The 23,790-nt window shown below is 38.0% G+C and overlaps 1 protein-coding gene across 2 annotated transcripts in view; it reads right to left on the bottom strand.

Annotated features, from left to right (window-relative positions):
• PLOD2 (procollagen-lysine,2-oxoglutarate 5-dioxygenase 2) overlaps positions 1-23,790 on the bottom strand; it is a 70,108-nt gene that overhangs the window by 21,227 nt on the left and 25,091 nt on the right. For both annotated transcript variants that reach the window (XM_038416840.2, XM_038416841.2), the window contains exons 4-10: positions 22,504-22,667; positions 18,366-18,478; positions 16,152-16,215; positions 15,245-15,342; positions 12,881-12,982; positions 7,663-7,788; positions 5,653-5,774 (exon numbers count right to left, since the gene is read on the bottom strand). In XM_038416840.2, the coding sequence (XP_038272768.1) occupies positions 5,653-5,774; positions 7,663-7,788; positions 12,881-12,982; positions 15,245-15,342; positions 16,152-16,215; positions 18,366-18,478; positions 22,504-22,667 (789 nt within the window). The remainder of the gene's footprint in view (positions 1-5,652; positions 5,775-7,662; positions 7,789-12,880; positions 12,983-15,244; positions 15,343-16,151; positions 16,216-18,365; positions 18,479-22,503; positions 22,668-23,790) is intronic.

Raw genomic sequence — 23,790 nt, 5'->3', positions numbered from 1 at the left:
AAAAACAGGAAAGTCACAGGACTCTACCATAAATTTTATATCTTATAATGGTCGGTAGGACTTGTGCATACCCTTTCTCAGGATATTCTTCATAGTGATAAAAACAAGTATAAGATAATATGCTACATAATGGATTTGATATAGCCCATGAGTCTATGGATAAAGTTAAGGACTTTGGGTCTATTTCTCAAAAAAGCTTGGATATAGAAGTAAGAGAGTAAGTTCATTTGTATGGAACTCTGGCATGTGCAACCAATGTTTACTGCTGATAAGGGAAAATAAAATACTTGAAATAGAAAATAGACTGACTAGAAAATAAATCCAAATTAAGATGTCAGAAACTGAAAATAGCCATTCAGTGGTCAAGAATTTTGTGGAATGTTGATTGGTGGATTATTTCTATTTGTTCAAACACATATTCCACACAAGAAATCTGTTTAAGACAATGGGCCAAATTCAGAGGCAAGTCTAAGAGAATCGAAGAGAAGCAAAGCAGTAAAAGCAACTTAAGAGGAGGTGTGTAAGTATCAATTGATATTACAGATACTGAGGTGGCCAGAAGATGCGTTTACACCACTTTAAATCACTTTTGAATTTGGCCCCGAAATCCTCCGATTTTTAACAACTGTGTGAGCATTGCTTGAGCTACACAAGCAAAATTTGAAAAAAAAGAGTCAGATTTGTGAAGAGTCACTCTTTTCAATGCATTCACACTGGAATACTAAAGGGAATGGAATAAAATTCTGAATTCCAGATGAAGAGAAGAAAAGGCTGAGAGCAAGCAGCTGATATAAACCACAGGGAATTTGTGTCACAAATCTAACCCAAAAGTTTAATTGGATTTATCAGAGAAAAGCAAACATACATTTTTCAGATGTCACAGGGAATCAGATTAATTTCAGAAGGGAGTGGAAACAGAACTTGAGGATAGAAGAATACATAGTTGAACCTGAAATTGACTTAGAATTGATTTTAGGTTGAATTAAGGTGCTCTGTCAATTTATATTTGCATTAGTCACTTTAAAATTCCTACTTTTAATAGTTATCATTTGAGCACAATGCAGTTCTCTGTGTTGGCTTATATATGATTTTTTACACTTTCTCTTTATGCTACACATCCCCTGGAGAACAGAGACTGTTAGCAAGGGGCATTTCAGAGGAGAAACAACATGGGCCAAATTATATTTGTATTTTGTGGAAATAAGTATCCAGTGTTATGTATCACATACTCTTATCTTACAAAGGGGAGTTTGATAGAATGTTATGCAACACTGACAAACAGGTAGTTTTGTGGGGCTCTTTGCTGTTTTTAATCTTCTGGTGAATGGCTAGTTTATAGCCACCACTCCTACCATCCATGTAAATTATTTATAATCCGCTAGATCGCAAAGAGTCTTAGGGGCTTTTGTCTGTAGTTCTGCTTTCTGTTACATTATGCTACTGTAAGCTTCATGAGAGGAGGCAGAGATCTGCAACTGAGATCTGGAGCTTAGTGTTATAATATGATATAAGCTTAATACTGAAGATAGCACTTTCCTTTTACACTTATACAATAATATAAATGGGGAAGGGTGGAAAATCCTCTAGAGCTGTACATACAATAAACCAGTTAACAAGTTTTCAAGTGCAGTATGTAATAGTGGAGAAAAAGCAGAGAATCTTTATTTCTTTTTTCAAACCTGCAAACCTCAAAAGAGCAGCACAGAGTAGACTTCAGGATCCTCTCTCTACCTCATAAGAGCAGGGTCAAGCCTAAAGATGGATGAAGGAATAAATCAACTGGAAAACAAAATTAAGGTTCCAGCGATTACAGGTATTTCCTAAGTGATGTTTAGATCCATTATTTCAAAAGAACTTAAATGGGGATAGAGGAAGATAGATCAATGATTCTCAACATTAAACAAACAATCTAATTTACCTAGATTTCAGTAAGGTGTTTGATACTGTGCCACATGGGGAATTATTAGTTAAATTGTAAAAAAAAGACGGGGATCAATATGAAAATTGAAAGGTGGATAAGGAATTGGTTAAAGGGGAGATGACAGTGGGTCCTACTGAAAGGTGAACTGTCAGGCTGGAGGGAGTTTACCAGTGGAGTTCATCAGGGATCAGTTTTGGGACCAATCTTTTTATTACTGACCTCGGCACAAAAAGTGGGAGTGTGCTAATAAAGTTTGCGGATGATACAAAGCTGGGAGGTATTGCCAATTTAGAGAAGGACCGGGATATCATACAGAAGGATCTGGATGATCTTGTAAACTGGAGTAATAGTAATAGGATGAAATTTAATAGTGAGAAGTGTAACGTCATGCATGTAGGGATTAATAACAAGAATTTTAGTTATAAGCTGGGGACGCATCAATTAGAAGTAACGGAGGAGGAGAAGGACCTTGGAGTATTGGTTGACCACAGGATAACTGAGCTGCCAATGTGATATGGCCATGAAAAAAGCTAATGCGGTCTTGGGATGCATCAGGTAAGGTACTTCCAGTAGAGATAAGGAGGTATTAGTACCGTTATACAAGGCACTGGTGAGACCTCACCTGGAATACTGTGTGCAGTTCTGGTCTCCCATGTTTAAGAAGGATGAATTCAAACTGGAACAGGTATAGAGAAGGGCTACTAGGATGATCCGAGGAATGGAAAACTTGTCTTACGAAAGGAGACTCAAGGAGCTTGGCTTGTTTAGCCTAACTAAAAGAAGGTTGAGGGGAGATATGATTGCTCTCTATAAATATATCAGAGGGATAAATACCGGAGAGGGAGAGGAATTATTTAAGCTCAGTACCAATGTGGACACAAGAACAAATGGATATAAACCGGTCATTGGGAAGTTTAGACTTGAAATTAGGCAAAGGTTTCCAACCATCAGAGCAGTGAAGTTTTGGAATAGCCTTCCAAGGGAAGCAGTGAGGGCAAAAGATCTATCTGGCTTTAAGATTCTACTCGATAAGTTTATGGAGGAGATGGTATGCTGAGATAAAGATTAATTAATTACCAAAATCATGTTAAATATTCATGGTAAATGGGCCTAATGGCCTGTGATGGAATGTTAGATGGGGTGGGATCTGAGTTATCCAGGAAAGAATTTTCTGTAGTATCTGGCTGATGAATCTTGCCCATATGCTCAGGGTTTAGCTGATCGCCATATTTGGGGTCGGGAAGGAATTTTCCTCCAGGGCAGATTGGAGGAGGTCCTGGAGGTTTTTCGCCTTCCTCTGTAGCATGGGGCATGGGTCACTTGAGGGAGGATTCTCTGCTCCTTGAAGTCTTTAAACCACGATTTGAGGACTTCAATAGCTCAGACATAGGTGAGAGGTTTTTTGCAGGAGTGGGCGGGTGAGATTCTGTGGCCTGCGTTGTGCAGGAGGTCGGACTAGATGATCATAATGGTCCCTTCTGACCTTATTATCTATGAATCTATGAACAATAGCTTGGAGCCCTGTATGATGCAGTACACATTTTCACATGACCATATATTACACACACAAATTTAACCTCTTACATCAGGATACATATGTTTAGTGGTAAGGCGGTGGCAATGAAATATTTTTGAAACATCTCTTGGTATAACTACCTAGGCATGCAGAGAAAAAGGCAAGGAATGTACAGTGGCTCTCAGAAAAGATGCAGGACAAATATGTATACACACAAAAGGCCAAAAAGTCAGCCCTGGCATTGGACATGCAACTCCTCTTCACGCCTAACCAAGCAGCACCGGGGACGCATTTGGCCTATAGATGCAATCAAAACACTACTGGTATCTTCAGTTATATTTAACAGGCTCTAATAAGCCAAAGAGGGGAATGTGGTCCATTAGCCATCACCACTAATGGGGAGAGGGGGTTGCCAGCAGACAGGAAGCGTTTATTTATCTAACAATTTAGTGGCTGATTCTTACTTCCAAACTCTGATTGTTTAACCTGTGGTTTAGCTGTGCTTCTGGAGTTGTGTTATTCTATTCTGAAACTTAATTTGTTTTACAGTGAGGGTCTTTTTCTTAATTATTACTATGCCTCCAAGGTAATAAAAGACCCGAGGGAATACCCAACAGCAGGTAAGATTGTCAGAAACACATTGGTAATATGGAAGTGCCCTTTTGGGGATGGAAAATATCTATAATTCCCTAAATGACGTTTAGACCAGTAAGTCAAAAGAACTTAAACATGGATAAAGATAACATCCACTGGATGTTTTAAATCAACAATTCTCAATATCAAACGAACAGCAACTAGGAGCCCATCTGATTCAGTTCCTCTCCCCTAAGCATTGTTTTGCAATGTCCTGAGAATAATCACGATTGCAATTTCTCATTGGAAGTACCGTGAAATACAGTTTTAGAGGCCATTAAACACATGGAAGCAGACGTAAAGTTGGAAGTAGCTGCATATACGTTTAGAACAAAACATGGGAAAAGGTCAAGAAATCTGTTAATCCTTAGCTTCTGATGTAACTCTACACAACCCAGAAAAACAATAGCACTAAGGCCCTCCCCAATACAAATAAATAATCTAAAATAATGAAAGAAAATGTATTTTTACAGCATAAAATGAAAGTAATTGTAAACCCACTGAGTAGGAATGTATATATTTGATATTAGGGAAATAAAATGGATTATTGAGCAGTTTGATCTGGAATTTAACATAGTCTCTGTAGAGACTATCTGAAATCTCACTGTTACTTAGAGACACTAGACCAAACCCATAAAATACAGATCAAAGCTCAGGTTCCAAACTACACCCACATATAAAGCTGGGGGTGGGATGTTCAGAATGGATCTGAACTAATAAAATACAAATTAATGAAACAGGAGCCAGATGCAAAATCTGGGTCTGGGTTCAATTTCTGAACCCCACCCTACTCCACACATGCAGAAAGAAAAAATTGTGATGTGTTCATATCCAGATCTCTCTCTAGTTCTAAACTAAATTTAATTTTACTATAACAAACAAGATGGAAGATGTCAAGTACAAGAATGCATAGAGTTGATGCATCTTTGAATGCAAGGTGTATTTTTTTTCCTTGACACATCAGTCTATATTAACTTTGTTTTAGGTCTTGAGCATATGTGCACCCCTGAAAATAGTAGCAGAAAAAATACTTTTTTCAGAAATTAACATATCTATTTAAACTTGAAATAATAGCCACACATTTCGTATTGTAATGTAGTATAAAGTTTAACTAGTACTTTATGTTGCATCATTTACTTTGTTTGCATAGCATGCTTCTTTTCAAAAAACACGAATTTATATTTGGACAGATTTTATTGCTCATCATATATGCTTAGAAATATGTTCATGTTCCTGCCAGATATACTTCATGAATAATCCACAACATCTGTTCCACTCCTACATAATCTATTACTCCCTATATTCTGAAAGCCTTCATCTGAAGTCCAAATGATAGATAATTTAAACAAAGCTAAAATCAAGCCAACAAGAAATGCCTACACAAATGAACAACAGCTTTTTATATTAAAAACAAATGATGGTATACATAATGAGGACACATCATAAAACATTCAGTATTACACTGTGTGTGTCTAAACAGAGTGCGTTATTCCATGAAAATCTTTGCTTAAGTGTCTATTTATCCTCTGTTGAAAATGTATAATCTAACTTAACGTTCATATACAATTAAAAAAAAAATTACATTCCCATGTTCCTGGCTTCTGCTTGACTCAGGTTCTCCTCAGGTCCAACAATTTTTATACTTCTGATAGCCTTCTTGGCTTTCTCCCAAAATTTCTTGATGTGCTTTTCGTGATAAACCTCCTGTAATCATGTTAACATAATTCAGCGTTAATGTACAATACCAATTGCTGTGCTGTTAGATACATAATAAAACACTTAATGTCCAAATGCAAATTGTACTATCACAGGAAGAAAGAAGAGGTGATTACAATTTTTACAGATATCTTCAGAATATTTTCAAGTACTAAAACAAGCTGTTTTGCTGAAGAATTTAGAAAAACCTCTGTGGTGCAACAATGGAATTTGTATAACTATTGTGGTTCTAGTATTGGGGAAGTCACAAACTGTTTAAATGATAATTTTGCTGGATGCATATATTGCAATCTATGGCCCCAAACCCATAATAAAATCTGCACAGATGAACCCATATGGCCACGCAAACGCCCATGGACTTCAATGGGCTCTGTAGAGATGTAGGGGTCTGCCCACACATATCCAGTTGCAGGATGTGGGCTTAAAGCTTTATAAAATGCACATAGGGATCAGTGATTGGATCTTAGGTTCAGTCTCTCACTTTCAGGTTAAGAATGCTATAGAGATAGTGCCTCTCACTGCTCTCCAATGATCCTGGTTGGCCAGTAAGAGGAGAGGCACAAAACTTACTCTGGCTAGAACCACATCCATCCTTCTGTGAAGTTAGGAAGATTGTTATGACATGAGACCTTTTAAATGGATGGAGGTGGAGAAACTGTTTGGACATACTGATTGAAAGAACGGAGTATTTGTGGAGAGGAAGCAGGGTGGAAGTTGTGCAGAGAATCTTCACCCAAGTTGCTAAAAACAACATTTCAGTGTATATTCATAGAAGTGCTGATATTTGATAATTCTCTCAGAAATGACTTTCTAATTATTATTTCTCTTGATTGCTAATTTTCTTGGCTATACCTTACAGTTCTCTACAGCATGCAATAGTTCTAAGCCAACTCTCAGATAACATGGCTGGCTTTAGAATAATTAAAAAAAAACAAACCCACCACTCAAATTCTCACCAATTTCCCCCCTTTATATTAAAAAAGGAGGATAGCCAATTTTTTGATAATTTCAAAGGCTATTTAGCTTCTGATTGGCACAATGAGGCATTTGTTTTGCATAATGATAAAAGCCCATAATTATTACTGGTATATAATCTGCATCTCTTTTACTATCCCCCCACAAAAATATTCATAAAGCTTGAAGGCCAACTCCTTATCAAGGCACACTATGCCATTGATGTCAATGGACTACATGCCAGTATAAAGAGAAAAATACAGGGACCAATCCTATTGTCACATCACTTATAACCCAATCCTGCAAAGACTTGTGCACATCAGTAACTACTCATGATTAATGCTACTGAAGTCAATAGGGCATAAGTTTTGCACAATTGAGCCCTTAGATAAGCGGTTCTCACAATGTGTTACATGGGCTGCATCCAATACTACCTCTATGTCCCTGAAGATGTCACATGGGCCACTGCTCGGTGCTGACTGGGCTGCAAGCGGCCCATAGCCAGAGGTTGAGAATCACTGCCTTAGATGAATAGCAAGGAGCACTCAAAGTAAAAGTCAGCCCAATTGTTCTCTCCTGTGTATGTTTTGGAGACTCGTATCTTTCACTTTAAGGCTGGGAGCTTCATGTAATACAATTGTTATGACAAACATCAGGAACCCGAATTGTAATAAAATAACATTGAGGTCTTGGCCACCGAAAGCAGAAAAAAAACTAATCCAATTCAATTAAAGGTTCCAGAAAGTGCCTCTTGAATTTAATCAAATAAACTCCTTGAGAAAAGCGCTGTTGCTGCTATTTAACATTATATTACCGCATATTTTCCATTGCTGCTTACCGTATTAGGAAAAATCTCAATTACATTTCAGCAATTGCACCTGAATAAAAGTAAAACTGGTCCAGATAGTTCCCTTGTACTTACATTATTATGAATGAAGATATTAAGTGGTTCCTTTGGGTAATCCAGAGTCAACAGTCTGTCTAAAAATTTAGGTAGGAAAGGAGTTGGTTGTTCAATGAAAACAGCAATTGTAACCCTTGGATATTCCTAAAAGAAATAATATGTTGACACAAAATACAACCAGGAACATTTGCCTCCTCTCTAAGACTACAACAGCATGAACTCAGTCCTGCTTTTAGTACAGTTGATCTCAACTACGTATCTAAAAATCATCATGCTTCTGTGTACATTCACTATCTGATTTTACAAGATACTAACATAGATGTCCAGTAAAACAAAAGGATTTAGTTTTATTAGGATCTGGGAAACCTTTTGGGAAATGAGGAGCCTATACAGGAAGGATGGACTTCACCTAAACCAAAATGGAACCGGATTGCTGACATGTAAAATTAAAAAGGTCATAGAGGATTCTTTAAACTGAGGGCTGGGGGAAAGTCAGAAGGTGTGAGTTTGGACAGACACATTCCTTTTGGCCAGGATTTATGAATAGGGATAGAAGTTAATAAAAGTACAGATAAGAACTGAAGAGAAACAGTCAAATGAAAAAAAGAGGCCCATTTAATTATCTCACATGAAGGCAGACAAATTAATATTGACACATTTTATAAGTGCTTGTATACAAATGCAAGAAGTCTAAATTCAAGTTCCCTCATCTTGTGTTTCTTATATTAAAGTGAAGCAATTGATATAATAGGCATCACAGAAACTTGGTGGAACGAAAATAATCAATGGGGCATGGCAATACCAGGGTAGAAAATATATAGGAATTACAAAATAGGTTGTACCAGTGGAGGCGGGAAGGGATGGCACTATTTGTGAAAGAGTCAAATTTAGTAAAAATCTTAAATGAATCAAATAGTTCCATAGAATCTCTATAGATAGAAATGCCATGCTTGAATAATAAGCATATAACACTAGGAATACACTACTGACCACCTGACCAGGATAGTGATGGTGACTGTGAAATGCGCAGGCAGATTAGAGAGGCTATAAAAACAGAAAACCCAATAAAAATAGGGGATTTCAACTATCCCATATTGACTGGGAACATGTCACCTGAGAATGGGATGCAAAAATAAAATTTCTAGATACCATTAATGTCTTGGAACAGCTAGTCATGGAACCCATAAGAGGAGAGGAAATTCTTGATTTAGTCCTAAACTGGTCCAAAGAGGTAAATATAGCTGAACTGCTCAATAATGGTGACCACACTATAACTAAATTCAACATCCTTGGAAGGAGGAAAATACCAAAGTTTAGGATCATTTAACTTCAAAAAGGGAAACTACACAAAATGAGGCTAAGTAAACGAAAATTAAAGGGAACAGTCAAGAGTTAAATACCTGCAAGCTGCATGGAAGCTGTTTTAAAACACCATAATAGAGGGTCAAACTATCTAAACTTACATACATAAAGACACACAACATTATATATATATATATATATATATATATATATATATATATATATATATATATATATATATATAAAAAAAAGAGGACACCTCCCCCCCCCCCAAAAATGCCTTAATGACCAAACAGAGTAAAAAAAGGTTGTTAGAAATTTAAAATAATATCTATTAAAAATGGGAAGTCACATCCTACTCAGGAAAATAGAAAGGAGCATAAACTCTGGCAAGTCAAGAGTCGAAGTATAATTATGCAGGCCATAATGAATTTGAGGAACAACTATCAAAAGACACAAACACTAACCACATTTTTTTTAAAGTACATAAAAAGGACACATCACAATTAGTGGGGTCACTGGACCATCGAGATGCTAAAGGAGCACTCAAGGAAGACCAGGCAGTTATGAAGAAGCTAACTGAATTCTCTGCAACAGTCTTCACTGCAGAAGATGTGAGGTAGAGCCCTACACCTGAGCCATTCTTTTTAGGTGACATATCTGAGGAACTGTCACAGATTGAGGCAACAGCAGAGGTTGTTTTGGAACAAACTGATAAATGAAACAGCAGTAAGTCACCAGGACCAGATGGTATTCAGCCAAGAGTTCTGAAGAAACTTAAATATGAAATTGCAAAACTGCTACTAGATGGACAATTGAGCTGACCAAATATAGCCACTTATATACTTAACTAAATTCTCTACAAGTCATTTTCAGTCTCAGTGTAGCTACTGAATATTGCAAGTCAAGGTTTTAAATTACTGACATATGAAAGAAATGCATATAAACATTAGAAAAATAATATTTCACAAAATAATTTTTAAAAATAGTATGTAAAATCTATCAAGTTAATGTTTTAGCTATAGAAAATACATTTTAGTTGTCTAAAGGAAAACAGACTGATTTTAAAAATAAATTACATAACTGAATTTATGCCACAAAATATATTTTACTCATCCATATTATACGAGTTCATTAATGCATGGAAAGCAGCCAAAGACAGGCAAGGCGTAACAGCAGCCTTCTCTACTTCCCTATTAACTGATTCATACTCAAGGAACTATTGATGGGTCAGCTATAGTAGATACGCATTGTAGATGCATTTTACTATAGTTCATTAAAATAAGAATTTTATAATCATGCAAATAGATGGTTAAAACTTTCTCGTTAGCATTAAGCAAAAGTTATTTTTCTGCTTGCAATTTATGGTAACAAGAATAATTAAATAATTCATTAAAAATAGACGAGAAGAGAAGTGTTGTAAAGCCAGGCAAAGGCTTTTATACCATTTAGATGCTAAAATTATTTTGGACTTTTGGTTTAGAATAGTAATATTAAATTACAGGAACGTTATATAAAAAGATCACCACTAAAACAAAATTAGGTAACTTTTTATCTAGAACAGGTTTGTAAGTTATTTGAGATAGACATCTAAGCTTTTAGTAATGTACTCCTACACACAAAAATGTATCATTAAAAATATTTTTCTACTTCTAAACCAGACACTTAATATAAACATTGTTAAAACTCACTGCAATGGACTTCAGACAGAAACCAAATATGGGTATAAAAATCTTCAAGTTAGTTCTCTTTAAGCAAGTTTACATTCACTTACAGTGTGTCTGCACAAGTTATCAGGATGTGTTGAAATTTCAGTGTCATTGTCCAAGTGAGAGACAAGGTGGGTGAGGTAATGTCTTTTTTATTGGACCAACTTCTGTTTGGTGAGACAGGCAAGCTTTCAAGCTACACAGAACTATTCTTCAGGTCTGGAAAAGGTACTCCTAGTGTCACAGCTAAATACACAAATAGTGTAGCACAAGTAGCGCATATTCTAAGGAACCATTTAAGGTGAAGTAGCCTGTTAACACCCCTGTAGTCATGAGGACAAAAAGGGGAGTTAACAGATTCAAATGGTTGTAATAAGCCACGAATCCAGTCTTTATTATTGTAACTTTGCGAGACACTAAAAATCATGATCTTACTAAAAAGAAAGCTGTGACTCACACCAAACAGAAGCTGGTCCAATAAAAGGCATGACCTCACCCACCTCTAATAAACTGGGATGGACATGGATACACCACCACTGCATACAGCACTGTTTCTGGATTTCACACATTATTAAAATTTCCAATCTACTGTCATTCTGGCAGGAACTGCTCTACTGAGACTGGTGTCAGGGTAACTTGTATTGTTGATTACAAGCAAATGTTAACCACTCTATGAAGATGATTTATCAGTAAAGTGCACATGCTGTAATAAAATGCATCATTAAAGCAGGGCATATGTAATTGCTACCAATAATAGAAAGCACACACAAGCAAGACAGGCAATACAATGGATTTTGCATATTTTTCAAATTCCATGGGATTATTCTGGGGGTGTGGCACTTCAAGATAGCCCCAGGAAGAAATTCAGAAGCAGCAACCACATCAGCAGCACCAGGGAACAGGACCAGAGGTAGGTAGCTGAGCCTTCCCACCCCCCAATGCAAACGGAAGAGATGTGGTCCCATAAGCCCTTTTAAGGAAGCAGCACCTTTACAGCCTCATTATTTTTTTTATCATGGTCCATCCATCCTCCCTACACCTTACTCAATTGTTGCATCTTGCCTTTTATTAAGCTGTAAGCCCTTCAAGGACAAGGATCTCCTCTCTCATGTTTGCATAGCACCACACACAAGTGCTCCAGTCACCATTGCATCCTTTGCTCATTACACAAAGGAAAACAAAGGACTACGGTGAAGGAAATCTGCATGAAGATTTATTTCACAGAGATTCCCCACCACTGTACTGCTTTTTTGGTAGGGGAGAAGGATTTGCCCCCCTCAAGCCACAGAGAGACCTGAAGGGCTCATCTGCAAATCTGGTGGATCCTGGTGAGCCCCAAGAGATCAGGGCCAGCCACACAGAGTTCTTGGGCCTCTGCACTGGTGGTGACCTCGTGGGCCCTCCTCTGCTCATAGGCTATAGAGTTCCAGCAGAGTCCTGCTACCAGACACTCCCACAGGGAGCCTTGGGGCAGCAGAGATAGGTGGTGAAGGAAACACCTATGAAAAGAGAGTACGTCACTGGGCATGGTGGGGAGAATGTACGTTAACAACCCCTATTCCTGGCCTATACACTCCTTCCCCTTGACCTCTCCCATTCTCTACCCTCTCCCACAGCATGGGCTCAAGACCCACCCTTCACAGGGGTCCAGAAGGCAGCATGGGGTGGGAGTGGGGTGAGGGAACAACAACATTGAACTGGTGTGATTCCCCCTTCCACACATAGATAGTCCCTCCCATCCTTGCACAGACTTGTAGCTGGTTGAGGGGCGCTATCTGCAATCACATACACTTATGCAAGTAGGGTTGCCAACTTTCTAATCGCACAAAACCAAACATCCATCCCCTCCCCCCATGAGGCTCTGCCCCTGCTGGCTCCATCCCCACTTCATTCTTCTCTCACTTTCCTGCACCCTCAGTCACTTTCACAGGCTGGGGCAGGGGATTGGGGTGTGGAGGAGATGAGGGCTCTGGGGTATGATTATTATATATTATAACCAATATGAAAATACTGACATTTGCCACTTAAAATAGTACTAATAAGTTTGTAACTCATGAATCTGTTTCCATTATTATTTTGTATAATATCTAACATATGAAAACAACCTCAAGTGTGCTTGAAATGTAACATTATGTACTGTAGCCTTTTTGTCTCAGAAAAAGCATTATAAAGGCACTGAAATTCATGCATTATAAAGTGTTCAGTTATACTTGAGATATACTTACTTTAACCATTGATAGGTCTCGTAAATCTAAATCACAAACACCACATCCAGTTTCACGTGTCCAAGCATTAGGGATATAATTTCCAAAGTAACTGAGCTGAATCTAGTAAGCAAAAGAACAATTCACATTTACTGTATGTAAATGCAACCCATCCCTGTATCTTTACAGAGAGTTCAACACATCAGTGTTAATCCTCAAAATTGGTTTGATAATTTCTGTATAGGTATGCTTTTCTTCCTTTAAAACAAAACACACAAAAAAAAATCTGCTAAAAGTTATTTTGACCCCTTTAACAAGATACAGCGATAACATCCTCTGGAATTTGTGGTCCCAGATTCAGGAAGCTGAACAATTATGGTGGGCATAATAAAACACATACTGCATTTCACTGGTCTTTGAAAAATGCCATGACTGATGCCATGCCAAAAAAATATTAGCAGAACCAAGTTAGTACCCTTCCTGCAACTGATGGTCACTGGTATTTATGTGAAAACAGAGATGGGCAAAGGGTAAAACTTCCTGGGAAGGGATATATAAAATTTAGAAGACACAGGTGCACAGATGTCAAATGAATTGGACTGAAGCTTTTTCAGCTATTCCAGGACCCAGAAAACAAACAGTGGAACATATTTCACTGATGCACCTGGCTTTCCAACAGGTTCTCTGGCAGTTGTGTTGGCAATTTTGGAATTGGCTCCAAATCAGTTATATAATTATTGGAAGGTTAGGCTGTCTAGGGTGCCATATTTTATCCATGGCCACATTAGCAAATAAGGTCCCTTCCAAATTCATATTACCATTCTCATGGGTTAATGGACTTCTTCCATACAATCATAAACCTGTTTTAGAATTTGCCTACTCATTTGCCCTACAACCACCCTTATCATACTCAATGAGTAGGCAGAACATAATTTCCCATGTGAAAACTGCTCCGTGATAAACTCAAATATGTTACAGTTTGCTTCCATTTGTTTATTTCCTGATATATTTATTTCCCTCTTCTTTATCAGATGCAGTCAGTGGAAAATATTTATCAAAATCAGACAAAAACTAAATCATTACCGGACTTTCAAATACCTAAAAATAAATCTGTAAGAGCGCTTAGCCAAATAAAATATGACACCAATACAAAGATAACTACACTAAGGAAAAGCATAAAGAACACTTTACATTATTGCTATAATTTTGCTCCTACTTTTTAGATAAAAAGTAATCCACTAAATCCTAATCTGAGTTCAACAGAGCATGTATAAAATAGAAGTTTCTTGCAAATATTAAGTATTTTAGTTTTGGAGATTTCAGTGCATGGCCATTCCCCATCTGGTGAACGTTTAAATGTTTTTCTAACCTGTTCATCACATTTATGCATCTCTGCTTAAGCTCTATTGCCACTGAAGGGCACAATCAAAGACTATGACAAAATGTTTCAGAGAAACTCATAGTAGGATTATTTTTTTCCCTGGTTCAGTAGGTTTTTAGACTAAAATCCTTAAAATGCTTTTGCCCCGTGACAGAAATAGGGTAAACTGCTGTGTGACTACAAACAGGAAATAATTTTTGTTTAATATAGAATATTTTGGGAATTAGGCTTCTCCCGATCCACTTGTCACACATGTTACTTAAAAAACAAAACAAAAATGGAAAAATACAATTGTATCCGAGTGTTGACAGCTAAGTAGAGGTACTAATTAGTGCCAAATAGAATCAAAGCAAATATTTATAAATGGAAGCAATATGGAAGAAATATCAGCTATCTAGTATGTATTTTAGAATTAAGTCAACCATAGTTTACAACATCTAATATAGTAGATTTTAATTTTAAAAGATGAAATGCTAGGAGGAAAAAAAAACCAAAAACTAACAGTCACTAGTGGCTGGGATTTTAAAATGATTAGTGTTGGCAGGATGGCAGTTGCAGCCTTGAGGTGTTATACTCCACTTCTGTGCCCTGCCTGGGACTTCTCTTCCCCCCCAAAGCCTCTACATACTTCATTTACAAAAAGCCCCACTATGCATAAATCACCTACTGTGATTATGAATAAAATCAAAGTTCTCCACTTGCTGTTCAGCAACGATGATAGTTCAATGAAAGCATTAGCTTCTGAAATCCAGCGCTGCAATCAGTTTGCTAAGCAAAGAGTGAGCAATTGCTATAACTTGTTACCACTATAGTGGCAATGGAATAACAGGCCGAGGAGTAAGTGATCAGCAGAATATATGAAACTTTAGCCACATGACGATTAACGTTAATCGGAAAGTAAGTCCCTCATTTACCGGTGCTATGCTGAAAGTTTATTTCAGGTTCTTTTGTTGTCTTATTAAAACTGGTCCTTGATAAAAGCTGAAAAAGTGACCGTCACTTACTTTAGTGGGGCCATTTCCATGCAGAGTGATGGGCAACGTCTCATACACTGAATTCCTAGCTCTAACTCTTCCTTCTTCAAATTTCAGAAGAACTTCATCTGCACATTAACCAGCATGTTAACAATACGAATGAAAATAGTTAATTGGAGGATGCTCAAGCAATTGGTGCTGTGTCACAATTAACAGACTTTAAATATATTCTGGTCCTGTAAGTAGTCTGGCCCTAGTCCAGTGCCCTATGTTCAAGTCTTGGCTCTGCCACTATTTTGCTGGGTGAGTGAGAGAAAGTGCCTTTTCTGCCTTATGACTCAGTTTCCCCTCTGTGAAACTGAGATATTATACTGACCTCCTCGGTAAATGCTTTGAGGTCTGTGGATGAAAAATGGTATATAAAAGAGTGAAGTATTAATTTATTTATACTATTTATCTAAAGGGCTTTCTTTTTACCTTAGTCTCTAAGCACTGCATAGGTAAATTAGACATGGAGAATAAGGTCTACATCCTTCACATGTTTTAAGAAGCTTTGCTTAGAGCTTATAAAATAGCTTAACTTCAACTTTCCATTTACGAAGGAATTCAATTTTGTTGTTCCACAGTTGAAGGTCAAAGGTGGAGGTAAGGAAGGAAGTTCACTGTTAGACAAACCTAGTGTTAGATATACCAAAACTCTCCAAATCAAAATTTTTTGCTAGTGATACAGAAAAATCAATTGATATTGTACATATCAGATCTGAGAGGCATGATAATCTTACTAATGTGTTCATCATGGAGTAATCTCTTGCATACATGTAAAATTTATGTATTTAAAATAAGAACTATTTTCACTTTAAAAGCAAACAAAAAAGGAATGTTAACGGCAGACACATATGCAGTACATGCCAATCAATATACGTGCTAATACACATACCAACAGCTCCATTCAGGGTCTGGAAAATTCTGCACTTGTGGTCCAAAGTAATGTTAATATGTGCCTAAAAATTAAAAACAGCAAAGACATTGAGGTGTTATAGAAGTTAGCATAGCACATGTTTAAATGTATTGACAGATGTTAACCAGTTAAAAGTTACAGGTTTTTTAGGTTTCATCAATTTTCGGGATCTAATTGCAAGTTTTTAATCTTTCAATACTCTTCTTTTTCAAAGTCTCATTTAGCTTTACAGCTGACAGTTAGTTGCACACGTATTCCCTCCAGAACATCTGATTAATCAGAAAATTGTTTAAAATTGATCTAGTACGCAAGTAGGGCCCTACCAAATTCACGGTCCATTTTGGTCAACTTCACAGTCATAGGCTTTAAAAATTGTACATTTAATGATTTCAGATATTTAAACCTAAAGTTTCATGGTTTTGTAATTATAGGGGTCTTGACCAAAAAAGGAGTTTGTGGAGGCGGGGGAGGGGAGGAAGGAATCACAAAGTTATTGTGGGGGGGGTTGCGGTACTGCTACCCATACTTCTGTGCTGAAGCTGGCGGCGGTGCTGCCTTCAGAGCTGGGTGCCTGGCCAACAGCCACTGCTTTCTGGCCGCCCAGCTCTGAAGACAGCGCAGAAGTGGGGGGTTTGCAGTATTGCCACCCTTAAAATAGCCTTTCAACTCCCTGCAATTCCCTTTTGGGACAGAACCCCTAGTTTGGGAAATGCTGGTGTTTCCATGAAATCTGGTCTTGTATGCTTTTACCCTATACTATACAGATTTCATGGGGGGAGATCAGATTTCACAATCCGGGACACATTTATCATGGCTGTGAATTTGGTAGGGCCCTATACATAAGCAATGAGTTTGCTTTAAATTATGTAAACTCAGCAAATGGACTCATGACTTTCCAAAGGAATCCGTTTGTCAGTATAAGCTAGAGAGAAATCTCCCCCCATGTCCTCTTTAGGACTAAAAAAAGTCATAGCCAAACAGGATTAACATTTAAAACCAAACAACCCCCCCCCCCCCACACACACAAAATAAAGCCTATTTCTTCAAATATAAAAGTTAAAACTAAGCTTCTTGATATAATACAGTATCAGTAGCTCTAATACACTCAGCTCTACTAAAACTGAAGTTTCTACACTGCCCCTAGAAAATAATTAGGGCTTCTTTGTATATTTCATTGAACACCCCAAGCTCTCCTTGGCTTCAGTGGAGTTTAGGGTGAACAAAGAATTCAGTATCAGGCGTAAAAGGTGATCTGCAAATATTTTTGAAGTATTTCATTGCAGTGAAAACAGCATTTAGCAAGGATCAAACAGGAATTCCAGCGCTGCAGCTCTGATTAACTATACCTCTGAAACTCAGGGTATGAGTTACATTTCTAATTACAGATTTAGGTGCCAGGCTGTAGGAACCCAAAATTAAAATGTTGATCGAGGCATATACACTTCAAACAGATTTATATTCAGCTTTGAATTACAGTTACTTCGGGCTCTCCAGATTTCCTTACATATTTTGTGACTTGGTTTCACAAACTATCGTTTGATTTTATATACATTTCAAAGGACTTCACCTCTCAGTAAGCCATTTCCTTTATCCTATGTTATAAACTCCAAATTACTTCTGAAGCATGACCTTCTGAAACTTTGGCACGTCATTCTGGTTCCCAGACTCTTCCACACTGCGACCTTTCTTGCCATACCAGGACCACCCTGTGATCTCCTCATTTGCTGGGACTTAATTGGAACTCCCATTTAGCAATATGGGATGGGTAGGGGCTTGTGCTCCCCATGCTGAGAATCCAGGCTGTAATCTGATTAATTCTCCCTTTGGATGGAAAGTTGGAGAGCAAGAGGTACCTGCAGAGTCCACAGGGTCTTTATTGAGATTAATGGGGCTGATCACATCTCAGAGCTATTATTTTAAGACAATACAGTGATGCCTTCCAAGAACCGCAGACAGCCTGAAACAACACTCTGAATCATGATCCTCCGGAACCCTATTTGTGACCCTCTAGCCTTGACAGCCCCTGCAGTACAGCAACCATCTTTGCACTATGGCATTCACAGCTAATTATACAAACTTTTTTTTTCCCCACTCTTAGCAGGTTTGTAGCAGCTTTCTGACACTATAATTGAAGCAGCAAGTTATTTCAAGTGGCAAGAACTACTATTAAGGAGAAAATGAGTCACTACATACCCTCTGCAGTGGGTCAATATAGATTTTGGTATAAAACAGCTGGTCATCATCATTATCTTGCAGGTTCCATTGCTGTACCATTTGGTTTATATATGGAGCATAACCAATAAATCCTGCAATATCACACAAGATAGTTTTCAAGTTGAAATAAATTATCTTTCTGATCATTCCATTGCATGTCAGATGGCAGTGTAACCATTCTCTGCCATCAATTTCCATCTCCAAAGATCTATCTTCATGATACATATTTTGAATTGCTTTCACCTGTTTAGTTAGTTTTCCTTATAATGGTATTTTAAGAAACATGAAGGATTCTGGGATCTGTTTTAGATGGCTAGAGGAGAGCTCAGTCAGTTCCAAGGTGTGGGTCTGAGGCTACGACTGCTGCTGAGAAAGAAGGGATCCAGCTGTGGAAAATGGCAAGAAGCTAAGCCTTATCGTTGTCAGTCTCTCCTTGCTGGCAGGAAAGTATAAATCCAACATGCCACAACAGTACAGGAAATTCAGCTGAAACTTGCCATACATCACATTTATTTCAAAGACAAAACAAACCAAAGCAGGGGCTAGGTTGTGTGTGTGTGTGGGGGGGGGGAAATGGCATTAACTCTCAAAAGCTATGTCTATGAAGCTCCACCCACTCATGAGTCCAAGAGAAGCCCAAGACAAGATGCCATGCACAACAGATGGTACAGGTTTTCATAGTCAACGTATTTCCTTCTTGTCAGCAATTAGCTGGTTCACCATGCTGACATTTAAAGTGACAACAGTTCGGCTTCAGAGTTAGCACTTCACTGAAATCAAATAGCTGTAAATCACTCTTCTCTCAGAGCTATTGCTTCAAGCTGCTTGCAGACTCATAAGGCGTGTCTACAGCACAGCCGCTGGGGCAGCAAAGCTACATCATTTGCAGCCGTGCTGCTGTTGAGCTATAAGGTAGATGCTTCCTACACTGAGGGAAAGATTCTTTCCATTGATGTAGTTAATACGCTTCTCTGAGAGGTGGTAGGGAGGTCAACACCAGGGTTTAAGTCGATTTAACTACAGGGCTCAGGGTGAAAATGTTTTCACAGCTCAGAGCAACATAGCTAGATCAATCTAATTTTTAAGTGTAGAACAGGCCTCAGTTACACTTGGTTTACATTTTGTAGGTCATCTTTGCAAAAACAAAGTCTAAAGACTTCGCTGCTGGTTTTTTTAAAATAATAAATAAATAAATCATAGAATCTCTAGCACAAACATGGCAGCCATCAGGGAAAAGTCACCAAGAAGAAACCCCATCCTGGCAGCGCCAGAGCCAGAGTTTATGCAAGCAATGTTTTTGCTAAATAAATATTTTAGCTCTCTCAATTCAATAACCCTCCTTTCCCCCCTCATAAATTAGCACACATCTTCCTACGCATTCCTGCAAAAGAAAATAGAGAATACTATTACAAAAAGTTTTGTGACTCAAGAACCTCTCAATGCTAACTGACAAAGGGTTATAGAAATCTCATGAGTCTGGTGTGTGCATCCTAGTTCTCAATAGCATTTCATGTGAAATCTCAAATGAAAGCCAGCGTCACACTGGTCATTAATACCACTGTGAAAAGTGTGTACAGATACTATATAAGGAATTACTTATACGTACACTGAAAATTCATAGATTGACTCACAGAGTCCAAGGCCAAAAGGGACCATTGTGATCATCTAGTCTGATCTCATGTATAACAGGCCAGAGAACTTCTCCAAAATAATTCCTAGAGCACTGATTTAAAAATTGTGAGTGATGGAAAATCCACCACAATGCTTGGTAAATTATTCCAATGGACAATTAACCTCACTGTCAAAAATTTACACCTTATTTCCAGTCTGAATTTGTCTAGCTTCACCTTCCAGCCATTGGATTATGTTATACCTCTCCAATGTATACCTTTCCTTGGTTGCTATCCAGTGTACTTCACTGCCTGGTCAGTTCATGTGTCTTTTATGACTGAGAACATACCAGGTTGTTGCCCTTTCACCACGTATTTATTCTAGCCTTACAAAGTATAACAGCATACTGCAGGCTTACAGCAAGAAGCGGCTTCCACATAGCCTTCTCTGCTCAGCCCCAGCTCACTCTCTAAACTTTTCCCCTGCTTCCTTTTCCTCCTACTTATACCATCCCAATTACTGAGCCAATTGTCCCATTAGCCCAGAAATTGCCAAATGTCAGTAACCCTCAACAAAAATTGATTAATTGGCCACAATTAAGCCTGCACTCATCCCAGTGCTGTAGCAACCTCAGAGACCAGGGTGCTACTAATAGTGCCCTGTCACAATACCTCTCTGCTAGATAGAAGACCCTATTATTTAATAATTGCTCTCCATGCAGATACTTATAGACTGGAATCAAGTTACCTCTTAACCTTCTCTTTCTTAGATTAGATTCATAGAGCTCAATCTATTTATCACTATAAGACTGGTTTTCTAATCTTTTAACCATTCTCGTGGCTCTTCTCTGCATCCTCTCCAATTTATTAACACCTTTATTGAATTGTGGCCACCAGAACTGGACATGGTATTCCAGCAGCGGTAGTAGCAGTGCCAAATAAAGAGGTAACAAAACTTCTCTACGCCTACTCAAGAGTCCTCTTTTTATGCATCCCAGGATTGCAATAGCTCTTTTGGCCAGAGCATTATATTAGGAGCTCATGTAGGGCTTATTATCTACCAAAACAGCCAAATCTTTTTCAAAGTCACTGCTTTCCAGGACAGAGTCCCCCAGCCTGCAAGTATGGCCTATATTCTTTGTTCCTACATTTAGCCATATTAAAACGCATATTGTTTGCTTGCACCCAGTTTTCCAAGTGATCCAGTTCACACACACTGAAAACTTTATCAGTGATGATTTTATGTTTTCTTCCAGGTCATTGATAAAAATGTTAAATAACTTAGGGTCAAGAACCGATCCCTTTGGGACACCACTGTAAACATACTCACTCAGTGATGATGCCCTGTTTACAGTCACATTTTGAGACCTATCAGTCAATCAGGTTTTAATCCATTTAATGTGTGCCATGTTAATTTTACATCGTTCTAGTTTTTTTAATCAAAACGTTGAGCATACCAAGTAAAATGCCTTACAGAAGTCTAAGTCTATTAGATCAACCTCCATATTGGCCACAACACTTTTTGAGTTAGGAAATGGTCATCTATAATGCTTAGAAATTCAATATAGGCAGCACAAGACCTCCAAATGTATTTTAAAGTCTATATAAAGGTATTAGTTACCAGCAAAGATGAAAAACAGGTTTTCCTTCAGCCAGGAGGTAAGAAATGTATATCCCTCTTTCAGGATGTAAATTAAGAAGTATAAGCTAACACAATGGATGCCCACTTATATACAAAGTCAAAGTCAACACAGAAGCAGCATGCGGGGGATGGGGGGGGAAGGGAAGCAAGCCTCAGGTAGTTTCCTGTCTATGAGCAAAGACAATGAACTTTGAGGGTATATGGGATCTTAGCGAGCCTTCGTTGAAAACGCTGCAGAGGACTTTGAGAGAGATAAACAAGTGGTTAACCTGTTAGTTAAGTTTAGACTCTAGAAAGCATGTTACAGTTGTGTTTTATATTTGTTTCCAATATTTTTACTTTATCACTTGAATCTTTGATAATAAATGTATAGTGAAAATGAGAATAAGTTTATTGAAGTGCTGCGATATTAAGCAAAGTTCTGATCTTGAGCTGAATCTTACAAACTGATGAGTTCTGTTCCTTTGGGAACAGTGGACCTCGTAGCTCTGGAGTAGCCCATGTGAGGGGATCACTTCAAAAGGGACTTGAGTACTGGGCTGAACCTGTTAAACTGCAAGGTAAAGTAAGAACTGGCATAGCTCAGAGGAGAGCTCGAGTTGCTAACAGGCTGGTGATGTTAGGAGGCTGACACTTAGCTAAGAATAAAGCAAGACTCCATGCTGAAAGAAGAAAGGAACAAGGTGACTCTCAGTCACAAGAGTGAACAAAAATTTTTCCTCTAATGGTGATTTAGGTGCCCAAACATGAATTTAGGAAACCTGCACTTTAGGTTAGTTGCCCCCCCCCCCCCACACACACACTATGAGAATAACAGAACAGCTAACCTTAATTAACCTTTAATATGTACAACAGTCATACCTACCTCCTGAATTAAGGAATCGTTTTCCACTCCGGACAACAGGATACTTGTCTGCTAATCTTTTATCGGGCCATATTAGTCCATCTGCTGCAAATACTACTTTATGATTAGCTTGCTGGAACTTCTTTAGCATCTCTTCAGGGCCACCCGCAAAGATAACATCATAGCTAAAGTAATTGAGAAATACCTGTTAGATAGCTCTGATTTTAAACAAGAAAATTCAAATCAGAAAAGCTTTGGCTTGTTCAGACTTAAAACCATGCAGAGTTAAATAAACCAAAGAGTGGTCTCTTAATTTTGATGCAACTGTTTCATTCAGAAACATGGCATATTATCATACTTTAAGTTAACACCATCTACAGATCTTATTTCTTACCTAGATAAGACCAATCACTATCTTAACCACTCTACATATATGTATCCCTTCCCTGTTCACTTACACACAAAATTCTCTGAATATTTCACTTTTGTGGCTGAAATGTGTAAGGCTTTGCCTCTAATTTGGAAGGGTTTTTTTGGGTTTGGCTGGGGTTTTTTTAGTTTAAGAAGTTTTAAATAGGAAGAATAAGAATATACTTTTTCCAATTGTAAAACAACTTTTTAAAAATTTATTTATTGGGTAAGGGCTCAACAACTGACACAGATTGGGGTTGAAATCTGGCATAAAATGGCCCTTGCTGGAAGGCAGTGAGTTCCAGAAAGCAACTGGTTTTGATTTGATGGGATGACTATCTTTAAAAAGTCACATACTGAGCATGTAGAGTAGCCCTACAGTTGTAAACCTAGAGAAACCAGTGAACGCATCTACCTTCACTAATATAATGAAATACTGTCTACATCTAATGACTAGCGCCCCTGTTAATACACACTTTAGGTGCTATTCCAGTCAGTAAGTGGGAGGCTAGGATGCCTGCTTTCCTTAGTGACAATTATAGAGGTTTGTATTTAAAGCAATTACATATGGAATTCATACCATGAATATGTTACGTAGCACAGATATATGCCCTGTGGTCTGAGTCTTGATCTATGGGTTTTTTACTATGCAATCTAGTCACTTACTTCAAAAAAGTAAACCAAATTAATAGGAGCATAGGAAATAAAAACTGCTGGTTGAATTAAATCAGTAGTCCATCTTGTCCAGCAGCCTGTCTCCTAGCATGGCCAGCATTAGATGTTTGAGGAAGGGGAAAGAAGCCCTTCAATAGGCCAGTTTGAACTACTTGCCCATAGGAGAAGTTTTGCCTAAATCCGGTCAGTTACTGGATGGTTATGAAAGAGAAAGTTTTTTAT

This window comes from Dermochelys coriacea, chromosome 9 (assembly GCF_009764565.3).
Source record: "Dermochelys coriacea isolate rDerCor1 chromosome 9, rDerCor1.pri.v4, whole genome shotgun sequence".
Lineage (NCBI taxonomy): Eukaryota > Metazoa > Chordata > Testudines > Dermochelyidae > Dermochelys > Dermochelys coriacea.
This window is presented reverse-complemented; position numbering and strand designations above follow the sequence as displayed.